General features: G+C 42.4%; 1 protein-coding gene across 5 annotated transcripts in view; it reads left to right on the plus strand.

Moving 5' to 3' along the window:
- Window positions 1–17,105, plus strand: part of KLHL29 (kelch like family member 29) — a 322,996-nt gene that overhangs the window by 264,142 nt on the left and 41,749 nt on the right. For all 5 annotated transcript variants that reach the window (XR_004496530.1, XM_019006045.2, XM_033513078.1 and 2 more), the window contains 2 exons: window positions 2,261–2,460; window positions 9,120–9,379. Coding sequence is in view for 4 of the 5 variants with exons in the window: in XM_019006045.2 (XP_018861590.1) it covers window positions 2,261–2,460; window positions 9,120–9,379 (460 nt within the window). In the remaining variant the exon portion in view is untranslated. The remainder of the gene's footprint in view (window positions 1–2,260; window positions 2,461–9,119; window positions 9,380–17,105) is intronic.

The following is a 17,105-nucleotide window of genomic DNA, read 5'->3' on the forward strand; positions in this document are numbered from 1 at the left end:
GGTGTATTTATTAACCAGCCCATGTGAAAATGAGCTCACTGTCAGGTACAAACCGCTTCTGGGAGCAGTTCAGCAAGAATTACATTGCTACCAAGAGGTATTTTGACAGCCCAGAGTGAAGTACCAGATGTATGTACAACTGGAGATAAATCAGATATGGGTCATATTATTGGGGTGTGAGTGTGAGAAAGGAAAAATCCCAACATTTTGTGACATCCTTTTGAGGATCTAGGAAATGGCAACTCTTCTGTTTTGCCACCAGAGGATCTCTGCCTCAGATGCAGATATGAATCCAGATGAATCCAAATACAAGAGTTCAGAAAGAATACTGTGGTGTGATAAAGCATAAAGATTTAGGGAAGCATAGGGAATACCTCTGTGCTTGTAGGGGTACAACAGGTGTCATGGTCAGTATGTGCTCTTATCGTCTGCTTGTAGAATAGGGTCTAACCCTGTGTTGCCATGTAAAGGGACAGTTCAATACTTAGAATTTTAAAAATAGCATTTAATTTTTTGGTTTGCTCCTTACTTTCTGTGATCATAGGCAAGTGATTTTGTCTCCTTGTGCCTCAGTTGGGAGTAACCATTGTTCACTACCTTAGAGAAGACTTTGAAATTAGGGATTGCTAGCTGCTCCTCCATTGAAAATGAAACCTCTTTAAAGCTTTGATCCTGTAGAGATTCGTATGAATTTAAGCTGTGCCCTTGACTTAACCAGGGCTGGTCAGTGAAGGACCAGTGGAAAAGCATCCACTGCAAATTTTAAGCATTTCCCCAAATGACTGTAGGTGTTGTTGGGATGGGTGGCTGGGGTGTCATGCGGGAAAAATCTGAACCTCATATGTTGTTTATTTTTCCTCCGTGATGGTAGTAGAGGTCTGACCATTGCCTTTCTAGGCAGCTGTGCGAACCCAAGAGGTTGGTAGTGCTCGTGGGAGCTTTTGCTCACGCTTCAAGCTGGCGTTGCCTGTGAGTAGTGATGCTGTGGCCAGTCTGTATCTGTCGCGCTGCATCGTGTGCCGGTTTTGTGTCACTTGTGCGATGGCTTTTGCAAGTACTCGAGCAGAACTGGAGCGAGCAGACGTTGACTGTCCAGTGACAAACAAAAAGCTCATGTTTCTTTGAGAAGGTGCTGGATGGTCCTAACCATTAAAAGAGTTTATTTTCTTACTCCAACAGATTTCCCCTCCCCTCCTTGATGTTACCAAATTTATCATCACTTTTGTCTTTCAGGTGTAACCTGTCTTTAGTGTTGCAGACACATCAGCCATGCATTAAGAACTGGGCCCTTACTTTAATTCAGTATGACTTTCTTTTTGTCCAATAATTTCACAAGCACTAATGCACACTTCAAATGCAGGAGATACTTTGATCCCCAAATTGTTCAGCACTTCATGCAGGAAAAACCATAGGCCACAGTCATGAAACTCCTAGAGGATGGCTGCTGGCTTCCTGTGGCAGAGCTGGTTGTTGTTTTCCCCCCTCCCTTCTTTGCTCTAACCATTTTGTCTGTCTAGCTTGTCTTGTATTCAGTTTTCAAAGCAATTGCCATGAAGGGCTTCCTTTTTTTAGTGCCTAAAAGGGAACAATAGATTTTTTAGAATAAGCATATATTATATTTTATATGGCCATCTGTAAACCATAGATATCATATTGATCATATCTATAATTTAATATAACATATTGAGAAGTTCAAGCTAAATAGAAACGAGTAATTTTTATTACTATTTTTTATGAAAAGGTCTTTAAATGTATCCTTAAGTGCACATGGCATCTAAAATTATTCTAGTGCTGGATTCTTGAAAAAGTAGATGACCTTTTCTCTTGAAATTGGAGAGTGTTTTCTTTCCTTAACAGTTATATTATGCACAGAAGATGAGATGTTAACCAAGGTGTTAAAATGTATTGTTTCCCTTTGAAAGCTAATCCTGTTCCTCATTTTCATTAATGTTGGATCATTCATTTTTCTTTTTCTTTTTTTCCTTTCTTTTCCTTTCCTTTTCTTTTGCAACTGTTTTTGCATGAAAATGCAAAGTAGCAATAAAGATTTTTCGTAAGATTTGCTTTAAGATTCTTCTCTTTCAGATCCAGTTAAAGTTAAGTTCAGTTATTTTAAAATTCATATTCTTCAGTTCCATAAACAAAAATAATGGAGAAATATAATGAGGTGCAAAGCGATTTCCTAGCCCTCACTAATCAATAAATGCCAATAAAATGGGGATGGTGTAATGTCCATAATTTAATTGTCTGCTGTTACCAGGTCACCACGAGACAGCAGCAGAAGCGGGGAGAAGCTGGAACTGGCCATGTCCAACCTCACTGCGGATGTCCTGGAGTTACTCCTGGAGTTTGTTTATACAGGTTCTTTGATCATAGATTCAGCCAATGCAAAAACACTACTGGAAGCTGCCAGCAAGTTCCAGTTTCATACTTTCTGTAAAGTCTGCGTTTCATTTCTAGGTAAGAATCATTGCATCTAGTGAGGTTTTTAAGATCTTGTGTTAAGGTTTATAAACCTGTCTTTGAACAATTCTTAAAAGATAATGAAGAAATCCCAGTTGAAATAAAATAAAGTAAAGCATCATTAATTTGGTTTGTGATTTGAATTTCCAACGTTGGCATGATGGCCGGTGGAAAATGGTCTAGAGGAGTGTAGCTTGTTGCTTGAGTGGCAACAGCTTTCACATCTTGTATAACCTATTTTGTTGAATCTTGTTTGATACTTGGAATCTTGATGATGTTTTGTTTCCCAGAGGATGATCTCTGCATAGATACCAGGCTGTAACACACAGGTTGCTTATAACTGTGACAGCATATTTTGGGTTCTACGCCAGGCCAGCTTGGTCAAACACCAAAAGAGCTTGGAGGGGGGTTCCAATCGAGGAAGAATTCCTGCAAATCTGCCAAAAAAATTAAGGACTGCATTGCAATATCTGCAATTTTCTTGCATTTGTGCAAAAGTCCTTCTTTACCTGTCCAGATTCTTTATAATGTTCAATCCACATTGAATGTTCCTGGGGTTTGCTGCTGTATCCAGAGCTATGGCCTGATGTCATCACAAAGGTGGGTAGAAGGGAAGGTTGCTGTGCCCACCCCTGGTACCTGGTGTGCCCTGTGTGCGCAGGGAGCATTTGTCTCAGGGAGGGTCTACAGAGCAACATCTTTGACAGTGCCTCAGTCCATCCCCTTATGGCCACAAGAAATCCATTCTTCCTTCCAGGAGCATCATGTCATCCTGCTCCTTCCTTTTTCCCTCTGCTTTCCTGCAGAGAGTATTTCAAAACAGTCCAAGATTTCCAGCCCAGCTAAGCTTTACTGGCCTGAACAGAAAACAGACAGGCCTGGCATGGCAGAAGAGGAGACACAACTGGAGCTCAACTGAAACATGGTTCAAATTCCTGCCAGTACCAACAAGCCACTGCTTCACTGTCATAGCTGTAATATCAGTTTATAAGACAGTAATAATTTAAAAATTAACACAAATTTCTTAATACCAAAAAATTGATCTTGATGTTATATGATGTACTTCCCAGGTATAAGTACCAGCTAACCTTTTTTTTGACATCTGATTTCTGCTTGGGCTTCCTCAACTCCCATCTTGGTGTGGGAGGCATCATTTTCTCTGAAGCCCAAATAAATTGTAGGCTTTCCCGGGGCAGTTCTCATTTAAAATTGACATCTACTGTTGCAGAACATGGAAGATAAGAGTTTAGAAAATGTTGCACTCAAAAAACAAGAACAACAAAAACGCCTCAAATGAGTCTAGTTTACTGCTGTGTTAATTTCCACTGATAAGCCAGCCTGCTGGCAAGGTGAGTGGTGTGACTGGGCTGGTACAATGCAGGCATCAGTAAAGAATCTCTGCCATTGTATTCTCCTTTCCAACTTTTTACATGCCCCTTATTTCAAAGTCTGTTCTTGAATGGAGGGGTAGCGGTAATGTGAAATTTATGCTTTGCAATCCCACCATGTAGACCATGCAATTTGAATGAGGCTCTGGCTCTGGCATTGCTTGCTCCCAGCTTCCCTTCACCAGCTTTTTACCATGATTAGATCTTACAGCCTTTCCAGAAATTCAGGATGTATTTAAGGTCTGATACCAGTGAAGATTCAGCCACAAAACCAAAATACATTTATTTCACTGAATCACTGTGAGAGTTCTCTTTTCTGATAGTTAATATTTTAATTCAGTGAACCATGTTATGGTGTGAAATAGTAGAGTTGGTTATAAGTTCAGTGATATATGGAGAGTCACTGGAACTTTGTATTCTCATTTGGAGAATTCACGGAGTGTAATTGCTTATTTTTATTTATAGCTGTGACTCGATTGCGCTACAGAGACAGCACAGCATTTGCCATCTGAAAAGTTTAGGGAAAAGCATTTTGTCTTCTCTGTGGCTGTGTTTTTATTTTTCACCTCAGCCACCTCTGCTCTGTACAAAGCAAAAAATATGGTAAAAATCAGGGTGTTTTTTTTTCCTGCAGGGTTCCTGTAGGGTTGACCAGTATAAACAGTGAATCTTTCCCATAAGTGGCCATGTCTAAATAGGGAGAGAAGGGAAATTCAAAGAAGTAAAAGCTCCAGATTATTAAGTCTGTTCAGCATAGCACAGCACAATCTCAAAGGAAGTTCAGGTCATCCTTTTTCAGCCATGAAGATCCAGGAGGATCCTGGCTTGGTGATGTCCAAGCAGCTTTTGTGTCTCTATCCTGGGCTTCTCAGCAGCCTTGGGCAGAGGCACCCCAAATTATCTTGCACTTTCTGGTGAAAAGATGTGGCAAAAACGTACCAGGAAAGTAGTTTCATTTCAATGGGAGATTTCTTAACCAGCTTCCCTGGGATAATTTACAGCCATGTTCTCTCTCTTTCCCACATGCTGTCTCCTCAGCTTTTGTCTAGACCATGAGAAATGAGAACAGTTCTGTGCTGACTGATGCAGAGATGGTGACAGGTTCACGCAGGCACCATATGATAACTGGGCAAATGTTTGCAAAATGGTCAGGATATTATAAGTGATTCCTCCACCCATATGGCTGAAGACTTTAGCCTATTTTTTTTTTTATTTTTATTTTTGTATTTGTTTTACACTATCATCACAGTCATGGCTTGAGTTGAGTTTCAGGTGATTGACAAGTGTCATAGTTTTGGTTCATGGTGCATGGACACCCATCACAGGAGGGATCACATTCTGAGCTTGTACTTCAGCCTGCTGCTGATAAAATGAAAGTATTAATCCTTAAGCCTAAAGAAGGTGGTGGAACCTGGTAGTTTCATGGATCAGAATAGGAAAGAGCTGGAGCTCTGAATTTTCTTAGTCTCCTGAGCAAAGAGCACAAAATCAATGTTTGGGAAGAGTATTAGAGGGAGCAGTGGGAAAAACTGCGCTTTTTTTAATCCATCGTGCAGATGGATTAGTCATGATACCTGCATTCCTCAAGCACCCGAAAAAAGGCCTTTATGGCCCTTATGAATTCAAGAGAAAGTATTATGGGAAATTTTTTTGTTCATCCAAAGTGGAGAATTTTGATCCAGCTGGAGAGCTGCACTGCCCAGCCCTGGAGAAACTGTAATATATACACTTCATATAAACTATGTATAAACTTAGTCTATATCTGGAGATAGGAGAAAGGAAGACTCTCAAAGGGAAGGGAAATCTTTTGGACAATTCATTAGACAATGAAGGTATCTAAAAGTCTTCCATCTATCTCCTATCTTCACATGCTTTTTGACACTAGTAGGAATACCTGAGGAGTAAGTTTCCCATCAGAATGTACACAGGGTATCACAAGGAAGTACACATTTTGTGCTATTTTTAGTGACATCCAAATCATCATTTAGAAAGCATCTAAGTGAAAATACAGTGCTTAATGCCCACAAGAGGGGGTTTACTACCACCACTGAGCTTCCACTGTACTATTATCACAATCTCAGGAGTAATCCTTCCTGCATACCATTTGTCTCTGGTGTTATCCCAAGTCTCCCCACTCCCAGAAGTGCAGTTGGAGCAGTCTGCCTGGCTGATTGTCTTCTGATGATGCTGCACAGGATCCCGTTCCAAAGTCACATATAATGCAGTGGAAAATACCAGCTGCTGATCTACATTACTATGACACATGGAGCAACAAATAAGCTCTCTAGCACTCTCTCAAACCAGTGGGAACCTACTGGATTGCATCTGATGTCCCCAAAGTCCACTCATGAGTCTGTTACAAACTATCCTTGAGCACTGGGAATAGTTTAGCAGTCAGCACTTGTGTTCTGAATGTACACAAGGTGAAACTTCACAAAAATGTGTTGTTACAAGCCCAGTGTCACTGTGGCAAAACAGCAATTATTGTAAACATGCCAGTGTCCACAGGAACACAGCTCAGGAGCAGACGGAGCAGAACTGGTCCTTAGCTTTGTCTTTGTCTTTGTCATGCAAGCCTTGACAAGTATGCCTGGATTGCAGTAATTTAGGATGAGCTATATTATATAACAGAAGTCTATGTCTAAGTAGTAATGTCTCTTTATAATCTCTTTATAGTCAGTGAACAGTAACAGGCATTGGTAAGGCAGGGTTCTGCTCATTCTGGAGCTGTCATCCAAAATATTGCCAGATTAATCCAGAATACTACCAGATTGCTACTTGTAATTGCTTGTTTATGGGTGTGCAGGGATATTAATGTGAATGCAGAATTGCACCACAGACAGCTGAAGTTGACAGACAACCAGTCTTGTTTCCATATTTTGAGTCAGAGCTGAAAAATGGGGGAACGAGGTGGTGTCTTTATGTTCATAGGATAGAGATTTTCCATATCTCCTACAGCTGTTGTCCCAAGGTCTGTCTTGCTCACCAGCAGTGAATCCCTCTAGTTCACATTCCAGTTCTCATCAAAAACAGATGTTGCTATGCCCACCTTGCTGTGGTGCTCATCACATAGAAGTGAAGTGCAGAGAAATGTGTCACCAGCCTCCTAATCCCACATCTCCCTGGGACCCCTCTCCTCAGGGCCTCAGAGTAGTTCCTGAACCAGACCAGGATATCACTGGATTCTGCCACCAAGGGGTTTCTCAGGGAACAGGAGGGAGTAAATCTCCAAGGGCCAACATGGACCTGCTTGGACCAGTGTACCAGGCTGCATCAGTCACCATCAGTTAGAGCTAGAGAAGCCTGTCCAGATCAGAAGAAATCAGTTGTGAGCAGTGTTTTTTCTGCCCCACACCAGAGGCTCAGCTGGAAATGGTATGGGGCTCTCTCCTGATAGAGGCCCTGTCCTCTGAAGAGAAAGACTCTTGAAAGTCTTTACCATCATGTGCTGCTTAATGAGTCAAAATTGATTATTCCCTTCATTATTAACCCTGTGAGGATAAGGTAGAACAGTGGCAGATTGGCCTTTGACTTGAGACTTTGCCAAGAAATTAGAAGAATTTTGGGCTCTGTTAGATGATTACCCCAGGCCATATGTACACCATGAAACTGTGCCAGCAGACAGAAGCAAGGAACCTGGAAGAGGTTTTTGGTCTTTTGGGGTTTTTTGTGGTTTGTTTTGTTTGAGGTTTTTTTTTTGTGTGTGTGTGTGTATTTTTCTGTTTGTTTTTTTGTTTTGGTTTTGATTTTGTAGGGGTTTTTGTGGTTTGTTTTGTGCTTTGCTTTTTTTTTTTTAAGAAAAAAAAATCAGTAGCTTCACACTTCATAACTATCAGCTTACAACCCATCTCTGGGCAGTCTTTGAGTGACAAAATCTACTGACAGCAAACGGTGCCACTACTGCAGTCAGGTTGAGGAAAGGGATTCCTTGGAATCAGTACAATCAACTGATGCAAAATGAGATAACCTAGTTTTGAGACTGCTGTATCTGTAAAAGAAAATAAAGAGCTGGGAGGGGAAGAAAGCAAAACAAACCCACAAAACTCCTAATCTCATGTCAGGTTAAAAAAAGAGAGAAAAAGGTGGTTCATAATCCCATTTTATTAAAAAGCTGCATACAGATAGTGTGCAGGTTTTCAATCTGATGAAGGCAGAAGCTAGATGTAGAGAAGAATCCCTGAGCATTTCCAGCAGAAGCAATCTGATGAGAGTTTTGTTTGAAGAGATATGGGGCTATTGCACATTCCTGTCCAGTGCTCTGTCATAGTGCACTAGGATATGACACTGCCAAATGTGAGACTTCTCTGACAGGAGCCTGCCACTGGTACCGATGCCTTTGTGATCTGTTGCACTCTCGCTATTATTACTTTTTTTTCTACTTAGTCCTATATATTAGAAGAATATATCCTTTTTATTAGTAGTTGCTTGGTTAACAAAAGCTGTGAAGAATCTGAGAATTCCTCTTATAAATGTCTAAAATTAGTGGGTTTTTCTTCAAAATAGCTGGAAAGGAAAAAAAGTACAGTCAAATGTATGGTGTAGCACACTTCTAACACAAAGCTACACACTGTGCTGCTGCTTCTGTTTGCTGGGAAGGAGATAATGCTGTCTCCTCTGTGCATGATTTTCTTTGAAACTCACTACACAACGTTTAACAGAAGGCGTTAGTATAATCTGTGTTTTGCATAAGGGATGTCATCACATTCAGCAGCAACAAAGTTCCTTTGAAAAAAAAAAGGGGGGAGGATTTTTTTTTTATTTTTTATTTGAAGTAGCTTAGTAGCTGAACAGGGCAAAAATTATCATAAAGTGACTGCAGCATTCTCAGAAACGTCCTTAGTGCTGTTTGCATTTATTCTTAAGTGTCTGCACTGGCGTTTACATCTTTGCTGTTCCTTAAAGCAACATTGTAGGCGGTAGGAACAGCAGCAGTCTCTTGGCTGGGTTCCCATCCCTTGGGAGGCCCCAGATACTGTTATGTCAGTAGGTTTCCCCCGTGCTTCCTGAAGGCTTATACAAAAAGCAAACTCAGAAAGTGCATTTCTCTCCCCATTTCCAACTCACTTGTTAGGCAGACTCTGAGTTTTGTACTTTAAACCTCAATTCCAAATTAACCCAGGCTGCTGCTTCTAGTTAACTCCCTGAAATTAATTAGGGTTGGAAGTTTGTCTATGACACTTATTTTTCTCATGATCTTTGAACAAATGTGAATCTTGCTTTTAATAATTCTCAATTGCCTTTTTTGTTCATTTTTCTTCCCCATTTTAGAAAAACAGCTGACTGCTAGCAACTGCTTAGGAATATTAGCCATGGCTGAAGCCATGCAGTGCACTGAACTCTACAACATGGCCAAAGCTTATGCCCTGCAAATTTTCCCAGAGGTGGCGAACCAAGAAGAGATCCTTAATATCTCAAAAGATGACTTCATTTCCTACATGTCCAATGACAGCCTGAACACCAAAGCAGAGGAGCTGGTGTATGAAACAGTGATAAAGTGGATTAAGAAGGATGCTGCAATCAGAGCTCAGGTAAAAATAATCTCAGCAGCCTCACTGTGCTCCATTCCCATGAATGACTCTTTTAGAATAGAAACCATCTCCATGCAATTTTAAGCATATGGGTGTGTGAGAGATAGGATGGGCAGTTCAGACAAAAAGAAAAAAGACAAAGGGAATGCAGGCTATGCACAAAATGTATGTAATTTCAAAATCTGATCCTTACATCTGATCATTTAGAATGAAAATCTCATTTGTGACACGCGTGGTACAAAGATGGGGCTTCCAGTTGTTGACTGTAGGCTCAGTCAGAGATAAATTGAGAAGAATTACAGCTTTGTGAGACACTGCTTTAAGGGGATCCATTTCAGTAACAGCGGGAAATAAAAAATCTTTCAGAAAATCTGTATTTCTTTTGATGCCACATACTGAATGAATATAACTCCAGTTCATAAAATAAAGATTCTGTATCTTTATTGGCTGCTTAGATAATCCCTGGGTTTTATATATTTGTTAGAGTTAGCCTTTCCTCAACCATATGAGTTATGCTGCCTGCTCTTGTCTAAAGAAACTGAGCCTGTAATTTTGCCTGGTGCCGTTTCAAGATAATGCTAGAAGCAGTGACTGGAGGCTGGTGATTGTCCATGGGACCAGAAGTCATCCCTGGTGGTCTCTAAAAACCTTCTACTTGCCTTGACTCAGTTCTGTGGTCTGAACCCCAAACCTCTCTATTTGCAGGCCAGTTCTCTCCACAGACCCCATAAGGGGAAGATTATTTTCCCCTTCTTTGGAGGCCAGAGTTGTTCCTGTCACAGTTTTGGCTGTTTGAAGGTGGACAGTTGCTCATGAACCACACTGTATCTCAGGGAGGCACTTGGCCTTGTTGCTGATGCCATCCCACATCGTGACCCTCTTGATTGAAATGTGAATTCAAGCACCTAAGCATGCAGTTGGATGTTAAATGTGCCATTGGATGTGATCCAGAGCAGCTGCACATCCACAGCTCCCCCCTAAAGTGGGAGAAATAGAAATTCCTGCTCTTCCCAGGCTGCTGGATAAGGGCATTAAGGACAGTGGGGTACTGCATGCCAGGCCAAGATTTGCTGCCTGTGCTGTTTTACCAGCTGAGCTCCTGGTCCCTGCCAGAGCCTGCAGCCCCCAGGGCCTCCCCCCTGCCCTGTGTGCCCAGGAGCTGTGGCTCAGCAGGACAGTCCTGTGCTGGGGACATGCCCCACACTCTGACCACCTCCTTCATGTGCCAGCAGTGCCATTCAGCATTGCCCATTATTACTGCCTAAAACACTCACACAGTATCATGGATTTAGTGAAATGCACGTCTTTTTGGCTCTTGCTGGCATTGAAAAACACAGTTTTACCGAGTGCTTCCCTGAGTGCTTGAAGTTTGATGGCTCTGTGCCACTCTGAACTGAAGGTGACCTCAGGGACTATTCCCAGGGGCTGGAGTTTGGGAGCCCTGCAGCAGGAGCCTGTTTGCCTGGTGCCAGCAGAAGGTGTCACTCACCAGACAGTCTGGGTTATGTTCTCAAAATTGCAGTTTTAAATATTTCCTTCTGCATCCTGCTGAGGCAATGTTGGGAATTTGTTTTTTTAAGTGGTGGTTTTTCTTGCTGCCACCACCGCCACCCCCTCCTCTCTTCCTTTCGTGTTGCAGTTGAGTTGTTTTTCTGGGGTATTTCTATTCCCAGGTTTCCTTCCCCTCTGTCCTGGTTCTGCAGTGTTTTTGTATTTTATGATGGCAGTTTTATTTGCTTCTCCAAATTTCTCTGTGGTGCTTTGGTTTCATGCATTACTTTACAGGAGCTTTTAATTTTTAATTTGTGTTTATCCAGAGATAAGGGTTTTCAATAAATTACTATTAAAGATACCAAGAAGAAACTATTTTCCTGCCCAATCCTACCACTAAGCTAGTTTATTTAAATAGTAGCTCTCACTTTTCTTAGGACTCTGTGCACTGCTTGATCTATTATAAAGCTCTTAGTTAAATAGGTACTTATTTTTTAAAAGCAGGAGTTCATACTTACCATGAAAAGTACCATCTTTACCATAATGACTTCTGCATTTTCAGAGCCTGGGAACAAATAGCTTCCATAGTGGATAGGAAGGAAGATAGACCAAAATAATCTTTTTTCTAATGAAGATGATGATGAATAAAAGTCTGTCCATGGTGTGCAGCATGACCCACCATGCCAAGAAGTGCCCAAGCTCCTGTGAGATGCACAGGCTGCTCACAGCTTTGGAGAACTGGGCAACCGTGGCAATATTGAACACAGGATGAACCTTCCTGCAGGAGCTGTGCATGGATATTTTTATTTTATTCACAGTTTGGAGATAGATTCTTTGATCTGCCTTTAGAGTCTTTGGGGTGGAGAACACCAGGACTGTTGGGGTGTCTTTGGGAGGGTTGATGGATGCCATGGGTTGCAGCAGTCCCAAGACATAACTCCAGCTCTACTGCACTCCTCAGGTGACCCTGTCTGGTTTTATTTCTCCCTCTCAGAAGTAGTGCTGGCAGTTAAATCCTTCAGGGCATGGATTTACAGAGCCCCTTTCTTCATAGTCTCCCCATCTCCCTTTACCTTGACAGTCCAGGCTCTATTGTCACGTTTTTATTTTCAATAGCTCCAATGGCAGGTAACTAAAATGCCTCTTTGGCAGCTTCTTGCAAGTGCTGCATTGGTGATTCTCACAAACGTGGAGGTCTGGCAGAAACAGGGAGAGGGTTGTGCTCTTCATCTCACCTGCATGTCCATCTTCCCTGGCAATCCTGGCAGGGGCTCTCTCAGCAGAGACATCCCCACAGAGGAGCTTCTCTCTGAACCAGCACCCTCTGCCCCCAGGGCAGCTGCAGCCCTCCAGAACTCCTTGTGCTGTAATGGCTTTGTGTCACTCTGCAGTGCCTGGGGACGGTAAATCTCACCACTTGTGTTCCCCCACTGCAGCCTCATGCCGTGCTCTTACAACAACTTATCCATCACTGCCTCCCCTCCTGCCCGATCCCCTGCTGAAAGCCTCTGGGAAGGAGATTTTCAACGGAGCCTCCTGTTCTCCTGGAAGGATGTTGTTTGCTGTCTACCTGCTCTCCTCTGCCATTCTAAAAGCTTTTCTTCAGATGTCTGGCTGTTTCTGCACTTGTTAATTCTTTCCTACCAGGCTGGAGGGCAGGGACAGGGAAGGAAGCAGGATTTTCTTGGAAGGCAAGTGGAAAAGATGCGCTCTGGCTAATGTTTAATTGTGCACATTGTGCTCATATGAACAGTGCTCATAAAAGTGCTCTGTGGCATTACAAAGGACAGCACCTGAGCCCTGTTACAAAGAGAGATCAGCAGTGCTTTAAGGATTGCTGATCATCTGCATAAGACAAAGGGGCAGTTCAGAGAGTGACATGTTAAACCAGGATTTGGTAAATAATTGTATTCCCCTAGTGTGTTGGAACACACTAGTGCCCCAGCTCATATGGTAGTGTTTATAAAGCTGGTTTAGTGCTGCTGGTAGTGCAGTTTAAAACTGGTCTGGCCAGAAAAAGCAGCCTGTGAGGTGAGGTCAGGACTAGTAGGTAATTTCCTGTGGACACAGAGCACTGGTTGCAGGAGTCCTTCTGATTACTGTCACAGAGTGCAGAGCCTGCATCTGACTGACACATCTGGGAAAGCTGAATCTACTCCTTTTTCCTATTTATTTCTCTTCCTGACTGATGGATGAGATTGGAGGGTGTATCCTAATAGTTATCCCCTTGATAAGCTTATTACAACTCCAGCGAATTCATGCAAAAAAAAATATTGCATAATGGAGGCTTTGCTGTCTGAGAGCAGCACGGTCTGAGCTGCCTGGACGAGGAAAGATTTCTGCCAGGCCCCACACAGTCTTCACCTGACCCCATCTCCCTGCTGTCTGCATGGCCTTGGACAGGTTGTTTCACCTCTTTGCCCCCATTTCTTACCCTATAAGCTGGAGGGAAGTGATGCCTCCCATGAGGGCTGTTGGGAGGATTCAGTGGATAATGAGCCACACTGTCCACAGTACTGATGACTGCCAAAGCTGCTCAGAGCTGCAGTCATGCCCAGCATCCACATGGGATGGAAAAGTTGGGAAGCTGCTGGATGTGTAGCAATTTGCTGCCTGTCCAAACCAGACGTACCAAAGCTCACTGGAAACATTCCCACTTTCTCTTCCAAGTCCAAGTATTTCTCTGAAATAAAAAACATACTACCATGTTTATTAATGACAGAAAGCCTGGGAAAACAAGAGTCCCCATTGCATGAAGCTTCTCTCTCACCCTGAAGAGGGACAAGACATGAGGAGAGGGCAAACATTTCAACAAGTTGCCCACCAAAGTGCTAGAAGAGAGGCAGATACTGCAGCGATGGATGAAGAACAAGAGGCTCAGCTGAATGACAGTCACCTTTTGTTGCACTCTGCTAGGATATCATCATGTGCCCTTTTTCCAAACCTTTAAAATTATGGTTGTCCAGCAGCAATACAAAATGTCTCCACCATAAAGACATTAACAAGCTTTTTATGAACTTGAGTCCTCAGAGGCAGATTTATCTAAACTGCATCTTTATGGTGTCTGAGAACCAGAGATGCGTAGACAAATTTGAGGTAATTTAGAGAAGAGCAACACAAATGATTAAAAGACTGAAAGAACTGATGTGAGAAAAAAAAAAGATTAAAAGATGTGAATATGCATGACTTGGCCTAATGACAGCTAAAGAGGGATAAATGTCTACAAGTGTTTGAAGCTCCAGGGAGGGGGGGTTGCCTGGAAGGATTCATGGGAATAACAAGAGTAAGGACCACTGGGATGAATTTGAGACTTGGCAAATTAGTATAACACAAAGCAAATTAGTCTAACACTAAGCAAACACAAAGCTCACCTGTAAGCCCTGTATCTGTCAGTGAGGGTGAGGAAAAGTGATGGAGAGAAGGAGAAGGGGATTTATGTCAAAAAAGCTACAAATGCCCATGAGCTATATTTTGGCAGTGACAGAGAGTGGCAGTTTGAAGGCAAGACTCTACAGAGGAGAAAAGGTTGGTGACTGTGAGAGAGCACATGGAATATCCCTTATTTCTCAGGCACATTTTAAAGAGCTTCCATGCAGAAGAGCAGTTTGCTTCAGGAAAATGGAGAATCTGACAGGTAACTATGACAATTCCAACTCTGCTCTGCAATGACAAGGAGGTAATGATAGAAGCTGATACCCAATACCAGCATGTACAAATTACTTAGTTCATCATAATAAGAAATTAATTGATCAATCAATGTACTCAAGGGCATAAAGTTTCAGGAAAAAGTGTTAGAATAAATGTGAAAAAGGATGCTTCCAAGGGAGCCTAAGTGAATTAGGCACTAACACTCTGTAACAGTTCAATTAGGCTTCTTTGAAAAGCCCACACTACCCTGGTGCTTTGAAATCCATTTGTGGGAAGAGCAGACAAATGCAGAAAGATGCCATAATGAAAGTACAAGAAGCTTCAATTTCTCTGAAAGTGAAAAACGCAAGGGATGAGCAGTAACCCCTGTGATTTCCCAGGGATGGGCTGCTCAAAGAGCTCCAATTTGAATGAAGCTTTTGCAGACACTCAGCTCCCATACGAGCTTACAGAGGGAGAAGAAAAGGCAGCAGCACGAATGGAATCAGTGCAGGAACGTGCCCTTAGCTGTATATTGGAGGAAGAAACTGCATTAAATAAAAAAGAAGATGCAGGTGACATAAGCAGTTACTAAAATTCCCTCTCTATTAAACTTTTAAGTTTTTTTAAGGTGATACCCTTGACAGAAAATCTACAGAATTATTTGTCTGAAGTTTTAATTGCTTCGAGGAGATCCCTTGTCTCTCAGTCTGATCAGTCTCTTCATCTGTGGCTTTTCCTACACATTTTCCTGTTTTTTACAAAATCTTTCTTTGCTGTTGCTGAAGAAATGGCCTTATAAAGACCCACAAGCAGCTCGTTACAAGTGCTCCCTTGCCTTGGGCTGCATGTGGCCCCAGCATTCAGGACCAACCTCCAGAAACAAAATAATTTTTCATTATAGTCAAGAAGCATTTTAGAGAGTTATGGCACATGGATTCACGTGCCAGTGTGTTGTAGGGATGGAGGCATCAGGAGTTTACTTGGTTCTATGAAGCACCTGAGAAGCTGCAGCTGTTTTGTTGTTGGCAGTGTGCTTTTGATGTGCATTGTTTGCTGTGTTTGAATAGTTGCTTGCCCATAAGCAAAAGAAAAACCACTTACCCCTGGTACCCTCTGGGGGAACTTTGAGGGGTTATTTCATAGAGTTTAGTCAGCAAGCTAGAGAATGCATGGTAAGAGTGAGGCTTTTTTTAATCCGTAGTATCAGGCAGATTCCAAGTATGATGGATCAATGATTTATCTTCCTGTGCATTTAAAAGCCTCTCATCATATTACTGCTGGAAATACCGAGTCGAGAGCTGCTTTGCAAACAGCTCTGAGAACAGGACAGCCGCTCGCTGGTGACATTACAGTGTTTAGTCAGCTGTGCTGCCATAAAGATGTCACGTTGAAACCTGATTGCAGGAAGACAGAGGGGCTGCTCTTTCCTTCTTGCTGGGCATGAGATTTATGCACATGGCATCCTGCCACTGAGCCACCAGCTGAACCCAGTGCCTGCAAACCAGATTTTCTGCTGCATGTTTATCTCATGATATTAGGAGGCTGTTGGCTGACATGTTACCAAGCCTTTGGGTTTAATCTGAAGGCAACATTGCAATTCCAAGAAGTCAGTGTGGGTGATTAGTAAGTACTCCAAGCGCAGCAGAAAGCTTAGTTGGGCTTGGATATGACCTTGGGTGTAGGAATGTGCAGGAGTTTACTGGAATCACAGAGTGTCTTTGTAATACCCAGGGGTTAGATATACCAAAGCAAGTCCCCTCATTACCAAGTAGCAGGGCAGCATTAGGGAAATCTAGCCAAAAAAGGCTTATTTCTGAGGATGGCAAAGCAATGCACCGATAGCTTTGGCTTCCCCAAACCAGCCCGTTCCCATCTGGGCTTGCATCTGGAAACTCAGAGATGGCAATATTTTGAATATCAGGTGGGATAAGCTATGGGGTAAGCCTGGTTTGGGTTGGAGATGGGGGTTGGGAGGGACCACTCATATCACCTTTCCAGCATGCCCACTTGCATGGCCACATCCTCAGCCATCATCATTGGCACCAGTCACTGGGCAATTTGTTACCTGGCCACAGCCAGGTGTTTTTTAATTAGCATGCCCTGTTCTCATTTGAAGGAGTCTATTGCAGTGGGGATTTGGTTCTACTTCAGATCTGTCCCTGATTGCTTCTTCCATCCAAGGAGGTTCTTGCTCCCACACTGGGACAGTGCATGATGTGAGACGAGTCTGAACCCAGGATTCCTGTGACACAACGTAAATCTCATTCATTGTGAATGAAATATATTCCTACTTCATAATGTTTTGAAAACTATTGCAATTATGCACAAAGGGCTGAAACAGCAGTTTATTGGAGCAAAACCGTGCTGTAATGTGGGTAATCTAGATCACCTTTGTATTTGTATTTCTAGCTGAAGCCTGTTTCTTTAGGCAGAAAGTACAAGGGGGCCTTTGTAGGGAGAACAGTAAACTAGAGAGACAGATGAATTATGAGGCATAAGGGAAACATTATTTTGACCTCTTTGGGCATTACTTCAAAAATGTTAAAAATCTTGAGAGCTTTCCAGTGGAGCATTTAAGGAGCAGGAACTATGACTCTGTAGCAGT

This window comes from Parus major, chromosome 3, assembly GCF_001522545.3.
Source record: "Parus major isolate Abel chromosome 3, Parus_major1.1, whole genome shotgun sequence".
NCBI lineage: Eukaryota > Metazoa > Chordata > Aves > Passeriformes > Paridae > Parus > Parus major.